Genomic DNA, 21,713 nt, shown 5'->3' with positions numbered 1-21,713 from the left:
CTCTGGCCCGTGTCCTGGGAGATGAGCAAGCCAGGCCAGCAGCAGTAGGCTAAGCTGGGCTGCAGGAGAGCTTGTAAAGGCACCCGAGCCTAGAGGTGGATGGGATGCCAAGGGGACTGCACAGTGCATCCACCACAACCTGCCATCTGTTTCTGCAGAAGGTCTTTAACCTGCATCCCTCACAGCAGCACAGAGGTTAAGGTCCTTACTGACCACCCACACTGAGAGCTTCGTCAGTCCACGGAACAGGCTAGAAACACATCTGCCATCGTGTTTGGACAAGAAGAAACAAGAAGTAGAAATGCAGGCACATGATTCTTCAAGTATACAATTTGTTTTTATTTACAATACCCTATAAAAATGTAAATTTAGAAACTTTAATTTTTATTAATTAGAACCAAACAAAAAAGATAAAGCACAGAAAGGAAGAAATAAGTCAAGTATTCACTTGATCCGTTGTGAGGGGAAGGGAGGGAAGGCGCGTGGTGGAAACAGTCAGTAGGTGAGGGCTGGGGGGGGAGCTAGGTCGAGTGGTCAGGAGCAGCTGCTGGGGGCTGGGGCCCAGGGTGGGGGTGGGGGCAGAGATGTGAGCAAGGACAGCGGAGTAACAGAACAGTACTGCAGGACAACACACGCATGTGCAAACGGTTGATTCTCTCTGAGCATCACGTGTCCCCTCACTAACATTTGAGAAGGTGAAAGTAGCATACAGTATATGAGGACAGCCATGTGAAATGGATGCTGATTTAATGTTCTGGAGGGCTGTAATGACTGGAGAGCAAAAAAGGCCTCTTCCTGCTTGGCTGCTGCACGGGTGGGGAGGATGGAGGTATGGGGGAGGGGGGACAGGTGAGGGAGGGGGATGGGGTCAGGAGGACCATGGCCGGCTGCTCGGCCAGAACGGACTGGGACTAGAGCCAGGCCCCTGATGCCCAGGAGGGGACCTGCAGACAAAGGGGAAGGACAGCAGTTCTGCTGCGCTGTAGAGGGGCCAGCAGAGCAGACCAGCCCAACTACCTTCTGTGGTCACCTGTGCAGGCTACTACCCACGACATCAAATAATAAAGGGGAAGAGGGAAGTAAAAGCATGGCTTTATTGAAGTTGTGTCAGGAAGACAGAGCAAGTGCGCCAACGCTACACTATGGAAGCAGGCTGTACGTCCGGTTTGTCTGGGGCAACCCTGCACTCCTGAAGGGACATGCTCCAGCACACAGTGGTGGTTGCAGGAGAAGGGCCTAACCCAGTGCCATTTCATTGGTGGTGGTGGGGGGGGGGACACAACGATGACAGGGGACACACAGATACAAAGGGAATAGGGCAGGGAGGAGACACAGGACTTCTCAGCCTAGAGCTGGGTGCCAGCCAAGTAAGAGTTCGGATTTTATTCACGTGCTGCATACCCTGTATTTAGATTAAAACAAGCAAAACCCACCAAATTAATTACGAGATGGACTAGAAACAGATTAAAAATACATTGGCTGATTTGTTTTTAGAGAAGGGACCTGTCAACTACGTATTTCTCAATCTAAAACTCGTTCTTTAAGGGTCCTCTGGACACCACGTGAACGTATGTGGAGAATGTGCATATATATATATATATATATATTGGTTTCTACTTAATTGGTTCTCCTATAGTTGTATTGATATGGGGCAATGAAAGAAGACTTGAATAGGATGAGGGCAGGAACCCTGTGGCAGGCTACGGTCTACTCTGAACTGGCATCGTGGGGTGGGGTAAGGGAAGAGATTACATTTGTGTCTCTAGGGCAAAGAAAATGCAAAGTTGAGAAGAATTGAGAGGAAAAGCAGGACATGCAGAATTGTAACACAGAAGGTAGGAAGGAACCAGCAGGAGAATCACCCAGCCAAGTGTCACAGAGCAGTGGGGAAACACCTGGCAGGGGGAGACCACCCCTGTGACCGGAATCCGTCCACGAGACGCTTTGGGGAATAAGCTACCTTCCCTCCCTCATTAAAAACACTCCATCATGACGGCGGCAGTGCAGGTGGCAGCCAGAAGGAGGTCCAGGCTGCAGGTGGAGACCTCTTATCGGATCCCCTGAACGAGCCTACGGGTGAAAAGAGACAGAAAGGACACTTGCGTAGATGAGTCAAAACAGAAGGTGATTGTTTGCATTAGTCACACCCTTGTTAGAATTCTCATAACAGAACACTGACGCACTCCCTTGCTCAGTGAACTGTGAGGATGCTTCTGTACCCCACACAGCATCCTGTTGCTGGGAGATGCTCACATATGCATATGGGTCCTTAACCACTTCCACCAAATTCAGTTTTGTGCCCCCCCCCCTCCTCCCCAACACCTGCACTGCCCTGGTACCCCTGACCTCCTCCCCGACTCCTGCAGTGTTCTCCCGCCCCCCACCTTCTCCCCCTAACTCCTACAGTGCCCACGTTAGTGAGATGTAGATTTGCGCTGTCTCACTTACTGCAGCTTTGTCTCCAGCAAGTTCAGTTTCTGTCGGTCCACATAGCGAGAAAACAGGGACACCAGGTTTGTGGGCATAGAGATGGGCTTGGCCAGGGCTGCTTGGGGAATCCGCAGAAGTTCCCGGGTTGCCATGAACATCACCTCCGTCCTGAAAGGAAAACCATTAAGAGCAGATGAGAACATGAGAAGAACAAAGGGAGCACCTTAAAGAATGTGAAGGAAGAAATGCAGCCTGGACTGACCACTGGTTGTTCTGTGTTGATTCTGTGGCAGGGTCTGAACTCTGCAGGTCTTCCCCACGGCTCAGGACGACGAGGAGCAGTGACAGGCCAAACTACAGGAGACAGAGGAAATCCCACTCAGCACCGCACCCAATCCTCCAGCACCGCGGACAGGGTCCCAGCGTCAGACCCAGAGCAGCACTACATCAAGGTGGCCCTACCGCTGTGCTGTGGGATTGGCAGACTGGGGCAGCCGTGAGCTGGGACGCTGCGTCTTCCTCCTGCCTCCACTTCAGCAGAGCAGTGACGGCATCATCAATGAAAGGGCAGGGCCCAGTGCCAAGCATCCTCCCTGCTTCCCCACCCCAAAGTCAGATGAAAAGGTAATTTTTCTCTGCCACAGATAATGTGGGACTTAGTGTTTCTTTTACTAAAACAAATGGATTTAAAAAGAAAGTCAAAGACAAACTCTGATACAGAAAACTAAAAGTTCACAGAAAAAGAAAAAAAAAAACATTTAATAGATGAAGATTATTTTGAATAAAGACAAAAGATGTGAAGACCAGTGGGAAAATGTACACAGAGAGGTCACTGAAATGATGAGGGTATGAAAAGCTTTCCTTGAGTCTCCTGAGAAGTTTCCTGAACAAAGGACACACCTGCTGGGCCAATAGAGGCAGAGAAGGACTCAGATACATCACATGTCTGGGACGGTTAAGATTTAACAACCTGCCACAGAGACTGAAGATGTGCCCGATTCAGTAGGCAGTACCGGTGGCACATGCATGGTCGAGGGGCACAGAGTGGAATACGAACAGGAACAATGGGCAGGAAATAACATATATGGAACCACAGAGACAGGGATCTGAAGGGAACCCCGGTTCCCGAGCTTGCCTCCCAGAGAACCCTCAGGTCACCGTCAGAGAACAACACTGGGATACATGAACCATCTCCTGGCTGACCACATGGTTTTCTGCTGCCCTTATCGATACTAAAGCTCAGAGACCACACACCATGGGAGGCCCACAGCCTGTTACCTCCCAGCCCCTGCTGTACCTGCCACCCTGGACTCCTGCCCTGACAGGGTTTCAGATGCCAGGGGGGAAAGGGGCCTCGACACTCCCCATTCCACTGTGCTTGCACACGTGCCCACCGGGACAAAGGCAGCACACTGAACCATCACAGCGCTGAGCTCATCGGAGCAACAGAGTAACAGGACTGCTCTGAATCGTCACCTCCCTGTACAGCCGTGAAGTGAAACTGTGCTCAGCGTCACAAACCTAGCGTGGGTAGGAAACAGAAAGCTGTCCAGAAAGTTCATGTCTCCTCTTCTGTGTTACACTCCCCCTGGGAGCCTGATGTGTTTTCTTCCTCGTGTTCAAATTAGGATTTTATCTGAGACCACAACAGTGTGAACTAAGAGGTTTCCCAGCCTTCTCTGCAGTTCCATGTGGCAAGTGAGGAAACCCTGGCCACTGAGATTAAGTAGAAGTCGCTGGTCAGAACTCCTGGAAAAGGTACCAGCAAGGCAGCCAGCTCTCTGCACGCACCTTCCTGACACAGTGGAGCTGGAGTGGTCCTGAGCATGGCAGCCACTGCTAAGGCTGCAGAGCAGGAAACCTGGGGGGCCTGCACCCCTGATGCCAGGTGGACACTGCCCAAGCTACTCTATGTGAGATACAGAAAATCCTATTTTGTTAACACTAGGAGCTTAACATAACTCCTGACTGAAAGAAGCTTCTAAGATTGATTTATTTTAGAGATAGAGAAAGAGCGAGAGAGTGTGCGTGGGGCAGAGGACGGGGACTGCGGCAGACCATGTGAGCGCAGAACCTGACACGGGGCTCGATCTCACAACCCTGAGATCACGACCTGAGCTGAAACCCAGAGTTGGCTGCATAACCTATGGAGCCACCCAGGCACCCCTGAAAGCAGCACCAACATGTGTAACTGAAATCTAGAAGGGCAGGAGCACCTTGTTCTGGAGCACAGCAGCGAGGTGAGGGTTGGAGGGTGCTGGTGCAGCTGCGCTCTGAGGTAGGTTCATGAGCTGTTGCAGAAGGCTGGTGACAGTCACTGACGGAAGGTGATAGAGGAGCAGAGAGAAGGGATTCAGTAAGCATGGCAGCACCTACGAAAAATAAAGAAAAGTGTTACATCCTGGCAGCTATGGCTTCATGAGCCTGTGTCAGCAGGCGCGGACGGGAGGGTGCTCAGCAGCACTTGGACAGCCTCAGGCAAGATTTACCACAAAAGGGCTGACATGTCTAACAGGTACCACCAGAGTCTCAACAGTGGGTTCTGAGGTGTCTATGGACAACTTTTAAAGCTCAATTTGCACAGGAAACAGGATTCGTATCCACCAAGGGTGTAAAATCACTTCTCAAATAGCATGACTCATGGTAACACATTGGTACTTTAACCCATTCCACAAACGCTTCCATGCCTACCATCTACCAGGCACTGGGGCCCCCTGTGAAATGGTAAACAGGACAGACCTGCAGGCATCTAAGGTTGCGTGGGGAGTCACGAGTAAAGCGGCAAATTCAAATACCATGAGGAGGACTCTAAGACACTTAAGTTCTGAGTGCCGTGGAACTATCCAGAAGTGTTTTCAGATTTAATTGGATCTTGTCTGATCTTTATAAAGCTCGATAAGAAGATAGAGAAATGATAATCTAATTTTTCAGATTAGACAAGCCAGGCCAAGCGAGCAGAAGCTCAGTGTTGAGAGTTCCATAGCTAGAAGAGACCCACAATCCAAGGCTGTTGAATTCTGGCCTGCGAGTCATTCAGTTCTTTTAGCCACAAGGCCCAGGTGGCAGGGTCAACAGAACCAGGTTCTAACACAGGAGAGGAACCAGGGTGCTTCTAGCACTCATTGCCCATGTATAAAAAGTGACGGCATTCAAGATGGAGAGTGGACTTTCTGTTACCTACTACTCTGAGTACACAATGCTTTAACAACAAAAGCAGTTTTAATCATACATAAAAGTGTAAAGAGTACGATGAAATCTGTGTGCCCATCACTCAGCTTCAACAATAATTAAATCATCAACATTCATATATGTACTATGGAATATTACTCAGCCATTAGAAATAAATACCCACCATTTGCTTCAACGTACATGGATGGAACTGAAGGATTATTATGCTGAGTGAAGTAAGTCAATCGGAGAAAGACAAACATCATATGGTTTCACTCATATGGGGAATATAAGAAATAGTGAAAGGGGGGATGCCTGGGTGGCTTTGTGGTTGAGCGTCTGCCTTTGGCCCAGGGCGTGATCCTGGGGTCCCGGGATTGAGTCCCACATCGGGCTCCTTGCCTGGAGCCTGCTTCTCCCTCTGCCTACGTCTCTGTCCCTCTTTCTGTGTCTCTTATGAATAAATAAAATCTTTTAAGAAAAAAAAAAAAATAGTGAAAGGGAATATAGGGGAAAGGAGGGGAACCGAGTGGGAAATATTAGTGAGGGTGACCGAACATAAGAGACTCTTAAGTCTGGGAAACGAACAAGGGGTAGTAGGGGGGAAGGGGTAGGGGGGGGGGGTTGGGGTGACTGGGTGACGGGCACTGAGGGGGGCACTGGATGGGATTGTGTTATATGTTGGCAAATTGAACTTCAATGAAAAAATATACAAAAGAAAAAATCATCAACATTCTACCATTCTTAGGAAATCAATGTCCCTCCCATATAACCTAGCCTTTCACCCATAAATACTTCAGCCAGTATCTCTAATAAAACCTCTCAGTATTATTGCAGCTAACAAAATTAACAGCCGTTCCTTAGTATCACCTAGTTATCTCCTCCAAATTCAGATTTCTCCAGTTGTCTCAAAAACATTTTTTTAACAGGTGATTGATTCTAATCATGATTCCAACAGGACCCACACATCGCATCTGGCTGGTAAGGCTTCTAAAATCTGCAAACAGGTCCTTTGCCCATGCACTGTCTCCTTTTCTCATGCTGTTGAGTTACTGACGCCGTCCTGTTGTCTGGATTTGGCTAATTGCACATCTGTGGCGTCACTTAACAGGTTCTACCATCCTCTGTCTTTCCAACAAAAAACTGATGGTTACAATTTGATATTTGATAAGATTTAAGTTCATCAGGGGAAGGCAAAAACTTCCCTGATATAGAGCCAAGGTTTCTCCTGCATCGTGTCACAAAGCACAGTGACTCTCACGTAGCCATCAGTTGTTTGGTGCTCCAACTACTGTCCATTCCCCATCCACCTGTTACCTAACCTTTTCGCACCAGTAAGGAATTGCTGTCCAGGCTGACTGACTGCTTTTCCATTATCGATTGTGAACTGGAAATTTTCTAATTTTATTATTTCTTTTGCATTTATTAGCTGAAATGCTTCTAGGAAGGATTTTCTATGATCAACTTTGTGGTCACCATGATGTCTCGTTGTAATGAAAAGACAAGATAGATGTTTGAGTCTTTTCCTTTATCCATTTTCAGGATAATGAACTGAGGGCCTAGCAATCTTTGAAGGTGAATATATATTTTTTGGTATCATTATGAACCATTAAATTAAAAATATTTTATGTATGTCAAGCCGCTGCTGTAATTTTTCTTTCTGATGCAAATTACCCCATTTTCAGGCAGTAGGAGCCCCTTGAACTCTGTCTGTACATCTTTCACATAGGACCCTAGGAGTTAGTCACCTTCCTTACTTTCTGGCACGTTATTCCAGAATTACCTTGTATAGTTTATGCCTTAGACTTGCAACTACTTACTACTTCCAGCAATGGTATTCAGAGATCTGGCCTATTACTCTTGAGCATGCATAGATAAAAACTCTGGCCTCTCTAATTAACCAAGTTTTCATCACTCACAGGTACCTCCACGGAGGCAAGCATCTTCGAATTCCTAGCTCCCAGCACTAGGCGCTATATTTCTAGGACCTAAAATAGTATCTGGTCTATACACATGTTCAATAAGTATCGACAGAATGAATAAAGCTCTCCCAAACTTGTTTCCATAGAGGAGTTACTCTAGGACTGGGAGTGCGTACCCCATGGCCTACAACCATCTATGACTATAAGGGACCTGTTGCTTTTAGTCTGGCTTCTATTTTCTAGGATAAATCTCAAATCCTTAAACTTTCCTCCAACCCATTTTCCCTTCTTAAAATCTTTCCAATTTTATTTGTCTCATCCCACTTTACCTTTCCTGACAATGAGGCCTCAACTTTGCATTAGTTTCTTCTGCTGGTGCTATAATCTCTAGAAGGACTTTTTCAACTCGTTATGATTTTAGAAGGAATAATTTTCAACTTTTTCATGCCATCCCACTTACAAGGTATTTTGGCACCATGTTTTCTGTGGATCGTCACCAGATGGTTATTAATCAAGCACAGTCTAGGGACGCCTGGATGGCTCAGCAGTTGAGCATCTGCCTTCCACCCAGGGCATGATCCTGGAGACCTCGGATGGAATCCCACATCAGGTTCCCTATAGGGAGCCTGCTTCGTACTCTGTCCATGTCTCTGCCTCTCTGCCTCTCATGAATAAATAAAATCTTAAAAAGAAAAAAATCAAGCACAGTCTATTGTAATAAGGCTCACTCTAAGTTCTAACATTCTGAACCTTACAGTAATAATTGCCCGTTGTGCTACCCTTATCAATTTCTTGCTCTGAACTCCTAAGGTTATTCTAAATAGCACTTATCTTTCAAGTGTTATGACAAAGATAAGTAGAGCACGGTTCTTACCAAGAGTTAACTTACAAACTTGAAAATCATGTTTCAAAGTCCAGCCTAGTTTAGATCATGATAAATGTCATTTACAAGGACTGGCTTGATTCCTGTGGGACACCATTCAACTAAGTCTACAGCTGAATGTTAAGCTCTTGACAACAGCCCAATGAGGGATACTTTATATCCAGCAAACTAACCAAGATCATAAATTTGTAAATTTTCATATCAGATTCAGCTAGGGATTCTGTTATAGATACAGAAGCCCTGATCTTTCCTCTGTAAATTCTGATTCAGCATATTGGGAGTAGGGCTGAATTATCTGCTTCTCCCAAAATTCTGATACACAACATAACCTCACAACTATGTCAAATTAAGATGGGATTATTGCTTTCCTTGGTTTAGGAACTTGGTCTACTGGAGCAAAAGTGGGATTAAAAATATAGTCCTGGAGTTTTCCTTTAAATAATCAAATCCTACTGCTGAAGGTTAGTAAGACAGCAGAAATGAGGAGGGGGAGAAAATGAAATTTGGATTTTAGAAACCTTATAAACTATGAAGACCCAAAGGAAAGAAGTCCCACATGGGGGATCACCTCGTCTTGTGCGTCCTTCTTGATAAGGAAAGGGAGATTCCTGGCTGTTGTCATGAGAATGTCAGCTGCTTGCTCTGTGGAGAGGAAAGGAAGAATACGGGCAACCATTCTCTTCCCTTTTCGGATACACATGATCTGTACAAAGTGGTCATCACTTGGCCTGCGGGGGAAGGAAATGCTCACTTAGGTCAGCAAGAACAATTGAAGACATGCTTTTTCTCCTCTTCCATGTTACTGAACGAATATGCTGTGCTCGTTTTCACCCTAAGATGACCTGTGCTGCAAAATAGTGAGAATCACTTCTCCAACTCTCAACCACACATTAACAAGTTGTTTTTCAAGTTTTGCAAATGTAGAAAATTGTCCTTTCACAGAAGTACGTTAAAAAGACTTGTTCAAACTACATGCATTCGTTTCCTTTACGTGTTATATAACAAAAAACATGGTTGATATGGCAAAATCTGAAAACATACATAAGCAAAAAGGATATAAAAACAATCATTTCAGAATTAACTTTATATTATTATCATATTTAAGAACCTTTGTGCTGTATATTTTTTCGCTAAAAAAGAAAAAAATGGGGCTCCTGGGTGGCTTAGTGGTTAAGCGTCTGCTTTTGGCTCAGGGCGTGATCCCGGAGTCCCAGGATCAAGTCCCACATCAGGCTCCCTATATGGAGCCTGCTTCTCTCTCTGCCTGTGTCTCTGCCTCTCTGTGTCTCTCAAGAATAACTAACTAAAATCTTAAAAAAAAAAAAAAAAATCCAGAGAATTCACACAGCTTTGTTTCTTGACTTTCTTCACTCAACAACTTCTTGTGACAATATTCTATCTCCATAAACATACTTCAACTACGTTGATCTGATGGCTGCATAACATCTCCAACTATGGACAAACCTACATTTATTCAACCAGTTGTATGTCAACCTGACTCCAGAAAAGGTGTGCTGAAAAGAGGGTGCTTATTTTTATGTTCTGGTCTGTGTGTGTCCTGGCTTAGAAGAATCACCAATTCTCTTGAATGGGCAAAGGAAAGGAAATTATCAGGACAGAGTCCTCTTGCATTCATCAAATAAAACACTTTGGGTTTATAGAACATTTACTGTTAGCAAGATCCTGCATGGGAGAGATGACAGATACAGATAAACAGCTATATTAAGGAGCATGGTCCCCACCAGAAGATTGATTGGCTTCCATAGCATATGAGCATTCTATGGAAATCCCAAGAGAATATAAATGTCTAAACTTTTCATTTCAGTAGAAAAAGACAACACAAAGATTACAAGGTTGAACCTGCTACAGTAAAGCATAAAGCAAGCACAATCTGTCGGCTCTAACACAGAAACCAAATCTTGTTCTCCACCATATCTGCAGTGCCCAGCATAGGTCTTAACAGGTAGGGAATATATTGGTGATGAATAAATGAATCTGGAAAAAAGATTTTTTTTTTTCCTGGCTGGGAAGGATTATGAAGTGCTTTGTATGACATGGCACTTGAGTTAGGCCAGAAGGATAGACTCTGAGCTTCCCAGGATGGTAAGGAAGGTATCTGAGAGAGAGACATGTAGAAAGCTCAGGTCAGCCGAGTGAGGAGTCTGGTTGGTCTCACGTGTCACTCCAAGTGTACAATTCTTACCTGTCTTGTCCAGGCAATTTCCCCCTTAAGTTGTCATACATGCTACAAATTTTGTGCTTTCTTTCATCCGCCAGGGCAGGTCGCTCTTCTTCTAGACTTAGGAGATACCGCCTTTCATAATCCTCCACATCCAGGAGTAAACTATAGGTCTAAGTGAGACACAAAGCAGGCGACAGCATGCTGGGTCAGGATCGGAGTATTTGATAAACAATTTGAGAGTTTAAGACCACCAGGTACAGACAAAGAGTGGAAACAAACTGTAGTAAGACTGAGAGGAAAAAGGTGCTGTTGAATCCAGAAAAACAGAGTGAAAGGACTTAAAGAATTCCTGTTTGTTGTCCCTCCTGACTTCTAACCAGGATGGAACGGACAGTACTTTGAAAACTTTCCAGCAGCAAGAATAGCACTGTAACATAAATGACTTGTATCACTGCTTCAGGTGTGCCTTATATCTATAAACACAGCAATAATTTCACTCCTGGGTGCACATACTCGTTTCACCTGATGTTCTCCACAACCCGGTTTGAAAAAAGACTATTACTGTCTCCACTGTTGCAGATAAAGAATATGAGGACAGCACAGAAGGATTAAGTAGCTTGCCTCGAGTCACAGACTCAGAAATGAAGATGATGTGATTTGCAGTGTGGTTGCACATTCTGCGCCCTTCCTCACAATGCCTATGGCCTTGCAACACTGTTATTTATACTTTACAAACTAAGTGCCAAATGAGGACTACATTTTTCTTAGCATCCAGCACAGTGCCCAGCATCCAGGGGATATCCAGTAATACCTGTGAACTGACTTAATTAACTCAATTAATTCACAGGTGGAATAATATAATTTTTTTTCACTTTCTTAGAAAGGTGACCTGACCGCAAACACTTAGCAGTTAACTGAACAAGCTTGGACAAAGACCCAGGACGTGTCACTGTAACTGCAGTGTTCTTTCCACAAGGCCATAGGTGAGGCGCAGCACGTCCTTTCTAGTGTGTTCTGGTATACAACAGGCATGTAAGAAGGATATGCTCATTAATTAAAATCACAGCACAGCGACTGCTTACTTTTCCACTTCTTGTGTACACATATATTTGACAGTTCCTTATTTGGAACTAACGACAGCAACAAATTCTAAAACTTACTTTCTCAATTATGACAAGGGTTTTTCGTCTCTTGTCCCGAACCTGTTTTTCTTTTGTCTCCTAAAAAAAGACAAGACTATTCAGTGTGAATTCTTTATCTCTGTTAAAAAGACTTTTCTTTTTAAAAAAAGATTTATTTATTTATTCATGATAAGACATGGGGGGGGGGGGGTGGGCAGAGACACAGGAGGAGGGAGAAGCAGGCTCCATGCCGGAAGCCCAACACGGGACTCGATCCCGGGACTCCAGGATTGCACCCTGGGCCAAAGGCAGGTGCTAAACTGCCAAGCCACCCCGGGATCCCCTAAAAACAATTTTCTAAGTGTGCATAATTTCATTTGTGACAAGACTGTAAGAGAAACTTACACATTAATAAACATTAATCTAAACAACCATAACTGGAAAAAGGTCATAGAATTGACTGAATTCACCCACAAAGACTACCAAACTGAGTTTACAGATGGATAAAAAGGTAATTGTAGAATGCAGTGAAGATGAAGATAATCACAAGAAAATCTTAAAACACATAGAAAATGGTAATTTAAAAAACTGGAATAGGGATCCCTGGGTGGCGCAGTGGTTTGGCGCCTGCCTTTGGCTCAGGGTGCGATCCTAGAGACCCGGGATCGAATCCCACATCGGGCTCCCGGTGCATGGAGCCTGCTTCTCCCTCTGCCTGTGTCTCTGCCTCTCTCTCTCTCTTTGACTATCATAAATAAAAAAAAAAAAAAAAAAAAAAAAAAAAAAAACCCCAAAAAACTGGAATAAACAGCCAATGCTATTTGTAGCCAGTGACCCAGTGTAAAGACTCCTGCCACCCTGAGTCTGGCCTAGCTGCCTTAAAAAGGAAGGTGTTAGCACTTCAGCCCACCCGCAGGAAACCAGAATGCCAGGATGTGCTGGGGTGCAGTGGAGGAAAGCTCCCAGTTAGGCAACAAACAACTGTTGTGCCTGATTCCCTCCCACAATGACCCCCAGGGAGTAGGGATGACCTGACCCAGCATTTCTTGAACACAGTTTTGCTGACACTTACATCATCCTCACTCCGCGATGTTACAACGGCATCAATCATTTTTCGGGGGTTATTCACACTGGAGACAGTAAGCTTTCCCAAAGAGCCCTCGAACTGCACTGCAAGGACAGAACATTTCCAACAAATAACTTAGCAATGTAGGCAGCTTTCAAAGACCTTTATATTCTTTACTCAGAGCCTAACAATTCAGTACAAAAATCTATGTATCTAATGTGATGTTTTACCTAAATCTTTTCCCATTTTTTGGTTGCAAGGATAATCAATAAAAATCTGAAGCATTTCCCATTTATTATAGGGATACTAGAAATTATAACATGTTCTAAAAAGTTAAGGAACCTCAAGCAGTAAAGGATCTACAAGTCTACCTGCTAAACCACTGATTCTGTACTGCAATGAAGGCTGACCTCTGCATTTAAGGACAATAAATGAGCTTTGAACATCTCTACAGCCAGTCATCTATACAGTTATTTCTACCTTGTCGTATCTACAGCATGTTGATTTTCTTTTATTATGGGCCAAGGCAAAAGGACCTTACCTGGCTTATAGGCGTGCTCCAGTTTGGCCACCTGAGGGGTAATGAGCTTGGTGCGCTCCTTTTTGGGACCTTCGCCTTGTACTTCTTCAGCAGCTGACAGTTTCTCCAGTTTTTCAAAGTAATTCTACCACGGGAAGAGGATTTCAGTTGCAACACAAGCCCAGAGTACGGCTGCTCTTTATCACTATGTGATTATACTGGTGGCAGCAACAACCTGGACTCTAATTAATATATCGATCCTTAATTTTTGCTAGACAGCTAGAGACATTTACTTCTCAAAAAATCCCAGCCTTCAGGAGAGCCCATCATCAATGGAAATATCTTTAAAGTTAGAGCACCAATAACTCTTCACTGAGAGAACCAGATTATTAATGCTGAAGAGATTTCAAACTCTGGCCCGAAAGGCTCTGTGTGTAAGGAATAAAAGGCATATACGGAAACCTTCTGGTGAATAGGGAAAGGCTCTCCAGCTTAAGAGGACAGAATTTGCTTAGTCAATTCTTACCCTACTGAAAACTAGGTCCAAAGAAAATTCTGTCAGGACTTAAAGCTACCAATATTTCCACAAGTGTCTCACCAGAGTAAGGGACGGAATGGTCATCTACCTGGTAATAGAAATCGTCCAGGTAGGGGTCAGTGCTCTGCAGCTGCATCATCTGGATTTTAGAGACCCAATCCTTCTCTCGCTGCAGCATGAGATTGGCGTAGGGATCCTTTCGGAGATGGTCCTGATGACTGCTCCGGTGACTTCCTCTATCTCCTGCACCATTGAGACTCCGATGCTGGCTGAAAACAAACACAGGGGCACATTTGCTCTTTAGGCTTTGTAACAATACAGAAACAAGCTAGGCCAGTTAAAAATAAGACTGCACTTTGCTTTTGTCAACAAAGGAGTGAAAAGGGACTGAATCTTAGTGGCATCAGAGAAGAAAGAGCTACGCAATGCACGCTGAAGGCAATACACCTGAAAGCTGAGTGCCTCGCCATGTGCTGTGCACTCTCACCAATGGACGTCTGTTTGCTGAAGACAACACACCAAGGCCCAAGAGGTGTGAACACTGGCCAATTTGACTTGCAGTCTATATACTTTTTTAACTTGATAAAAATCATGAAATACTTCAAATACAGAGAAAAGCCCATAATAAATATTCATTTATCCAGCACCCAGACTTAATGAAAAAAAATTTATTTGCCCCCATTTGTCTCAGGGTTTTCAACAATAATATTAAAGCAACATACTGCTGTACTTAGTTAAGGCCCTCTTGCACCCTGTCTGGATCCTGGTTTCCTGCTTCCCTTCCTTCCAAGAGGAAGGAATTCCAAGAGGAATTGTATCCTGACTTTGCATGCACTCCTCCTGAAAATTTTTTTTTAAAGAAGTTTTTGTTTATTTGAGGAAGAGAAAGAGTGTGAGCACACATGAGGTTGCTTGGTGTGTGTGTGTGTGTGTGTGTGAAGGGAGGGAGAAGAGAATTCCAGAATCCCAAGCAGACTCCATACTGAGCGCGGCACCTGACGCCAGGCTTGACCGCATAACTGGGAAACCATGACCTGAGCCGAAACCAAGAGTTGGACGCTTAACCAAATGAGCCCTTCCGGAGTCCCTCTCTGCAATGTTTTTAAGACTCATGACTCATGTATGTCTTTAAATATTATACAGTATTATTCCATCTGCCTTTAACTTTTACACAAATGGTACTGGAAATGTAAATCTGCTCTTTGCTTCTTATTCAATGTTATGCTTTTCACCTTTATCTGTGTTGAGAGCATACACAAGTATACACCAACAAGGAGAAGTGCTAGCATGTGGTTCATCCACATTTTCAACCTTATTATTTATTGCCAAATGCTTTACAAGAGGCTGAGGCTAACCAATATTCTTGCCAACAATGACAGTGTCGAGACATTTCATATTTTGCTTGTCTGATGATATAAAATGGTCATTTAATTTTAATCTGTATTTTCCTGATTATAAGCAAGTTTAAAATCTTTGAGTTTCAGGTGTACAATACAATGGTTCAACAGTTCTAAATGTTACTCAGTGCTCATCACGGGTGCTCTTAATCCCCATCACCTATTTCACCCACCCTCCCCTCTGGTCACCATCTGTTTGTTCTCTATAATAGTGACGAGTTTTTGTCTTTTCCTCTTTATTCTTTTGTTTCTTAAATTCCACATATGAGCAAAATCATATCAGCTTTACTGAGGTATAACTGACAAAGAACTGTGCATATTTAATGTGTACAGTTTTATAAGTCTGGACATGCAAACACTTATTACACCATCACTACACATATGGTAATGGATATATTCAACACCTACCAGAGTTTCTGTATCTCCCATTGTTTCTTTTGTTTTGTTTTTTGGTGCTAACAACACTTCACATGAATGAGATCCATCCTCTTTATAAATTCTCAAACACATAAAACCATATTGTTAACTACAGGTACCAGAAGTTTTATATTTTAACAGTCAAATGTATTAATTTTTTCCTTTATGGTTTACACTTTCTGTGTCTTATTTTAAGAGCCTGTATTTTTTCCCCCTGCAAAAAGTATTTTAGAGGTTCTTTGAAAGTGAGAAGGAATTATACATGTAGAACTACAAAACTGAAGGTTTCTTTTTTTTTTTTTTAAAGATTTTATTTTATTTATTTATTCATGAGAGACATACACAGAGAGAGGCAGAGACACAGGCAGAGGGAGAAGCAGGCTTCCTGCAGGGAGCCTGTTGTGGGACTTGATCCCAGGACTCCAGGACCATGCCCTGGGCTGAAGGCAGGCACTAAACCGCTGAGCCACCCAGGGATCCCTATAAAACTGAAGGTTAAAGAAACCTCAAAGTTATGTTTAATTTTCTAATTTTCTGTATATGAATGATTGTAGAATGTCAACTCCACGAAGGCAGGACTTTCACCCATCTTGTTCCTTCAGTCCTCAAAACCTACCACAGTGCTTGAAACACAGCGAGGGCTGCACACATACATATTTCTCTATTTGTTGAATGAGGATTAAATTATAGGCAAAAATAGAGCGAATGCTGACTTTACATAAGACCGAAATGTAAGGCTAGAGATTATATTTCACGGTTATTTCTGAGCTGAGATGATAAACAAAGGCAGTTAACAGTATAGTAAAAACTCGGTAAGGAGTATAAAATGACTTAAAAAAATCAGATCTATATTGTATTTCTGATGTATGAGAAACAGATTTATCGAATCTTAGAAATTCGTTGATAAAGTCTTGTCATTTATACCTAGTGTATAAGGGCTCCTGTGTGGCTCAGCTGGTTAAACATCTGACTCTGGATTTTGGCTCAGGTCGTGATCTCAGTTGTGAGATCGAGCCCCATGTTAGGCCCTGTGCTGGGCATGGAGTCTGCTTCAGACTCTTTCTCCCTCTGTCCCTCCCCACAACACTCTCTCTAAAAAAATAATAAAGCTAGTGTATCAAAAACATAAAATGACAGCATATACAATCTTCTTTACCAGTAACATAAACTCAATACTAATTAAGTTTACTTAAAAAGTAAACTAAATCAGTAGCAACTTGCTAAACTGTCAAAATTAAAAGCTGAATTAAGAAACCACCAAGGAGCAGGATGAATACTTACTTTCTGTTCTGTTGCTGTCTCTGATGCAAGAGCCGACGGTGTTGTGGATGGAGGTGAGTTGTGTCTGGTCTAAACATGGGGGCCTGAGATCTGAGAAAAACAGGGAAAGGTTTTCAATTCTCTTGTTCTGTGATGTTAAGTTTTAGAGAATGTTGTTGGTACAGGATCACTTCATACACTTGGACTCAGGGAATGTCCAGGTCTATTCTCAGACCTTTCAGAAGAAAAGACTGCTGTACTTTTTCATGTCCTCTACAAAGACTAATTCTCAACTCCTAAGACAACGATCATAAAATTGGAGTGAATTAGCAGTGAAGCAGTGCAATTATTTTAGTCTTCCTCCTAACTGTAAACAGAAATCTCTTAAAACATTTAATGTGCTTTGTTTCAACTGTTTGGGAATGACACTGCAAATGTATGTGTGATGGTCCATTTATGTCAACTTGGTTATAGGCTATGATGCCCAATTGTTTGGTCAAACACTAGTCTAAATGTTGTAAAGGTATTTTGTAGATACGATTAATTAAGAGTTAAGAAAAAAGAGGATCTTTGACAATGTGGGTGGGCCTTACCCACAGGTGAAGGCACTAAGAGTAAAAACTGGTTATTTCCCAGATAAGGAGTTCTGCCTCAAGCCTGGAACATAGAAGTGCTGCCTGAGCTTCTAACCTGCCAGTCTGTCCTACACATTTCACTCAGGACTGCAAATTCAACCCTTATCTGAATTTCCATTCAGCTGGTCTGCTCTATTGATCTTCTTAGCCATTTCTTAAAATGAATTTTTATTTCAAGATAGATGTGGGTGCACATATACATGTATACTTATATGTATGTGTATATATATGTATCTCATTGGTTCTGTTTCTCTGAGGAGTCCTGGTACAATATACAAGAAAACACAACCTCACTAGGAGCAGGAACTTGAACCCATCGTAAAACCAGGACAGAAGTGACAACTTAGCTCTAACACTGAGGTGAGCTGACTACTCAGCATTGACACCTCTGGTCTTAGCATACAGTAATTCTTAAGCGATAATTCTTAATTGATAAGCACTTTGTGCACCTGTGTGTTTGTAGAAGGGATATAAGGTGAGACCTAAGAAATGTCAGAAAGAATAAAAGAGGCGATTAACTAGTAACATGCAAATTACACATGTAGCACATGACTTTATGGAAATATTAATTCCTAAGAGTGCCTGGAGACTGTCACAAATCTGTTTGACAAGTGGAGGATCCAGTAACATCTCAAAACACACCTCTTGCAGACATCTAGGGGCATCCCTAAGAAAGAGCTCTGGGCAACCGACAGGTAAACAGTGGCCTTAGTTTGCACACCTTAGGTTTTGCAGGTGAGGCCCTGGGCCAGGGGAGTGCTGCTGTGGAGGCGGCGGAGCAGCAGGGGGTGCAGCGCTGAAGAAGGCCCGGAAGCCTGGTGCTGGGGGAAGCACCTGCCCCACTCGCCCTTGCAGCAACTTGGGGTTCATGGCAGCTAGCGGACTACCAACAAATCCAGGGACCCGTGCAAACTGGCTGGGAGACATCCGTCCAGGCGGTAGCTAGAAAGAGGGATAAGATCTCAGATTTAGTTAATCAGCAAGTCCTCTTGCTTTTATCCACAGAGAAGAACTTTGAAAAAATGAAGCAAATAAGAGGCAATAGAGACTGATTAACAGCAAAGAGGAATAGCACCTATAAAGGTCAGGAAAGCAAGAGAGCTGTTCATGGGGTGGGCTCATCACAGGCTTACCTGTGCTCCTCCAAGAAGCTGTGCTCTCTGGAGGGGGCTGAGAACGGGAGGAACACTAGGAGGGAAAGGGTGACCCAGTAGGGAAGAGTTCTAAGCAAAAAAAAAAAAAAAAAAAATTATACATTCTGTGAAATAGGTAAATTAATAAAGAAATTCAGTAGGAATGCAGAATAAACTTGGATATTAAAATGCTCAAACTGCAGAGTCAAGCTGTCTATGGAAGGAATACAAAAGAGAGCAATGCTAGAAATCAGGAAGCACTATGATCACGTAACCTGAAGAAGGATGAGGGATTGAAATAGCAGGAAACCAGATGACCATGACAAGTTTGGATTTTTAAAGATAAAACAAACAAAAAAAACACCTCAGGTATGAAACAACTGAACATGATGTATCACGGCCTCTGACCTGGGGACCATAACATCCAGAAATTCAAGTATGGGAGATTATAAAAACCGCACCTAATTTAGGAGACGTCTATATACTAGGAGTGATCAGAAAACATATGCTGCACATTTTCATTAGGATTCAAAGTGACCTACCGGGACACTGCAGAGCTGGTTTGGAGACATCCTCTCGCCATAGGGAGCAGGATAACGCGGTGGCATCGGGGGCCGGACATGGACAGGCTTGGGACACAGGATCTATCAGGACAAACATATACACAACTACACTCAGTGAAGTCAGTTTTTCCTCCACCTACACTCCCTCCCCTCAAGTACTGGTAGACACATACAACTCAACGCAAAGCCCTACTTCTAAGCAAATTGCTACGGCTATAGGTTCACATGAGAACCTTTGGTCACTTCCTCTTGTAAACACCAAACAACGTGCCACTTGTAACTGAGGAAGATTTAGCTAATTCTCCAGTTATCCCCACCCTTCCATGCTATCTGAGGGAGGTACCAGCAGATATTCTGACTTGCAAATTCTCTGCAAGAGGATATTATTTTGGTAGCAGCGAGGGAGAAGGAATGATAAGAAAGCTGGAGGATTAACTAAGTCCTATTCTGAAGCCCCTGTGATATGGCCGCCATGCTCAGCTGTTTTGTGATACATTGTGACTCCACCGTTTCATAGAATACTGAGCCTAACTAGGCCATACCAACACCACCCTCCCCCCATACCTTCCAAATTGGCCTTCCTTTTCAGCTGCTGGTTTCAGGTGGAGGAAAGTCTATGGAACAGGACTGCACAGGCTCTAGGGAAAGCAGGGATATCTTAAAGGTAAAAAGGGATGTGGACAATGCTGTGTGTTCCCACTCCCCCCGGCTTTTAGTTACCTCTCTGCCAATGTTGTGGGCAGCCAGCAAAACACTTTGAAAAGGATATATACACTAAATGTGGTTAACTACCCTTTTTCTCCCCCAATGAAAAGGCAGCAGCAACAGGAGCAGCACCAGCAAAGGGCATTAGGGAATGTGTCTCTTATTTGTACTAACTTCTCCTCTTTCTAATCTAATGCCTACCCAAAACTGCCACCCTCCTCCCAGCATTGCCAACTTCCCAAATAATTTTGCCCAGATTCCCAATATTCTGGGCTGAGTGCCTGTTAATGAGAGGTACCTGCTGGTTGAAGCTGGGTACGGCCATCTGCTTAGGTGGGGTGCCTATGGGGACGGCTCTAACAGGAGGACTCCCAATGATAGGCGAAGTTGACCGCCGTGGTAATGCACGCTCAGAAAGGTCTCGATCATCTTCTGGGCCCTGTGGGGGCCTTTGAGGCAGGGCATATTCTAATACAGACACTGTCGGCATTTCCTAATTGAAGAAATGGGTTAAAAAAAAAAAATCAAAACAAAACAAATAGAAAATTAGCCCACAGCCAACTTAAAATGTTTTAATACGTACAGATGCCAAAAGCATCTTGAGAAATTTTTAAATTTTTTCTTTATTCATGTCCAGTAACATTCCCTCTCCTTGCTGTACAGTCCTCTGAATTTTGATAAATACAGAGATTCATGGATCTACTGCCACGGTCAAGAAACAGAGCAGTTTTGTCACTGCCCAAACCTCTGCTGTAGTGTCCCTCAGCAGTCAACCCCTTCCACTACCTCCAACCACTGTTAAACACCTATCTGTTCTTCATTCCCATGGCTCTACCTAGCAATGAATTCAGGAATTTGGATTATAAACTAACAAATTTGAATTCTAATGTCTCCCTTTCCACCTTTTCAAAATAAAGCACAGTCAACTGAGCATTGCTGTGGAGGCTGCGAAAGTGTACCATCAACAGGTACAGTTATGAGCACTAGATCAAATAATCAACACAATAATAGCAAATGATAGACACACCTATACACTGTTTCAGTAAGGAAAGGATCCCAACAGGAGTTTCCATGTACTAGGAATTTGTATAAAGAGAAAATGTTTAATACCTGAGCAAGCAGTGGTCCTCGGATTCGCCTCAGAACTTCAGATCCATCCCAGATGCTGGAATTGAGACTTCCTGGTTGGGGCTAACAAAAAAGGAAAACACATACGCAAAGTCTGGAATACTGAGAGCTTTCTGGGTGATTTAAACTGGTTTCAGTGAACAAAGCTCCAAAAGAGTCTCAACTGCTTGAGAAGACGAAACTACAGTGTTCTAGGATGTACATTATTCCCCACCTTCAACTGCTATGATCAGGAATGATATTAATAGTTTTATATGGAACATGCAAATTTCTCAGGGTAGTAGATGAAACAAAATGGCACAGCTCAATACTTCACCTTAACTACTAGTCTGCTATAGTTCTCAAATCAGAGTAACTTACTCACTTGCAGAACTGGCCTGGTCTGCACTGCTCTCATGATTGCTGGATCTTCTAGCTCATTTTCAATCACCATCTTACTGAGCCTTTCTGCCAGATTCTCCTCATGGTCACCCAACAAGTCCATCTCATCCCTTTCTCCATTGCCTGTTTGTTCATTAACTGCCACTGGCAGTTTCTCTTCCAATTCAGCCAGGCGCTCATGGGCTTCTTGCCAATCATCATCTATAAGGACATCATAAGAAAAAAAACATACTTCATATAGGGACTAAAAGTTTTACGAAATTC

General features: G+C 43.5%; 1 protein-coding gene across 1 annotated transcript in view; it reads right to left on the bottom strand.

Annotated features, from left to right (window-relative positions):
• Positions 1 to 307: 307 nt before the first annotated feature.
• The window catches only part of PATL1 (PAT1 homolog 1, processing body mRNA decay factor), a 30,127-nt gene continuing 8,721 nt past the window's right edge, over positions 308 to 21,713 (bottom strand). Inside the window, exons 3-19 of the mRNA XM_041722563.1 lie at positions 21,433 to 21,650; positions 21,051 to 21,131; positions 20,239 to 20,433; positions 19,215 to 19,316; positions 18,673 to 18,762; positions 18,261 to 18,481; positions 16,926 to 17,015; positions 13,919 to 14,099; positions 13,314 to 13,437; positions 12,779 to 12,876; positions 11,746 to 11,805; positions 10,607 to 10,755; positions 8,972 to 9,131; positions 4,647 to 4,802; positions 2,693 to 2,784; positions 2,449 to 2,598; positions 308 to 2,070 (exon numbers count right to left, since the gene is read on the bottom strand). Of these exons, the coding sequence (XP_041578497.1) occupies positions 2,049 to 2,070; positions 2,449 to 2,598; positions 2,693 to 2,784; positions 4,647 to 4,802; positions 8,972 to 9,131; positions 10,607 to 10,755; positions 11,746 to 11,805; positions 12,779 to 12,876; positions 13,314 to 13,437; positions 13,919 to 14,099; positions 16,926 to 17,015; positions 18,261 to 18,481; positions 18,673 to 18,762; positions 19,215 to 19,316; positions 20,239 to 20,433; positions 21,051 to 21,131; positions 21,433 to 21,650 (2,189 nt within the window). The 3' untranslated portion in view covers positions 308 to 2,048. The remainder of the gene's footprint in view (positions 2,071 to 2,448; positions 2,599 to 2,692; positions 2,785 to 4,646; positions 4,803 to 8,971; positions 9,132 to 10,606; positions 10,756 to 11,745; positions 11,806 to 12,778; positions 12,877 to 13,313; positions 13,438 to 13,918; positions 14,100 to 16,925; positions 17,016 to 18,260; positions 18,482 to 18,672; positions 18,763 to 19,214; positions 19,317 to 20,238; positions 20,434 to 21,050; positions 21,132 to 21,432; positions 21,651 to 21,713) is intronic.

Source organism: Vulpes lagopus, chromosome 11 (assembly GCF_018345385.1).
Source record: "Vulpes lagopus strain Blue_001 chromosome 11, ASM1834538v1, whole genome shotgun sequence".
NCBI lineage: Eukaryota > Metazoa > Chordata > Mammalia > Carnivora > Canidae > Vulpes > Vulpes lagopus.
Note: the sequence above shows the minus strand (reverse complement) of the source record. Positions and strands in the feature narration are given on the sequence as shown.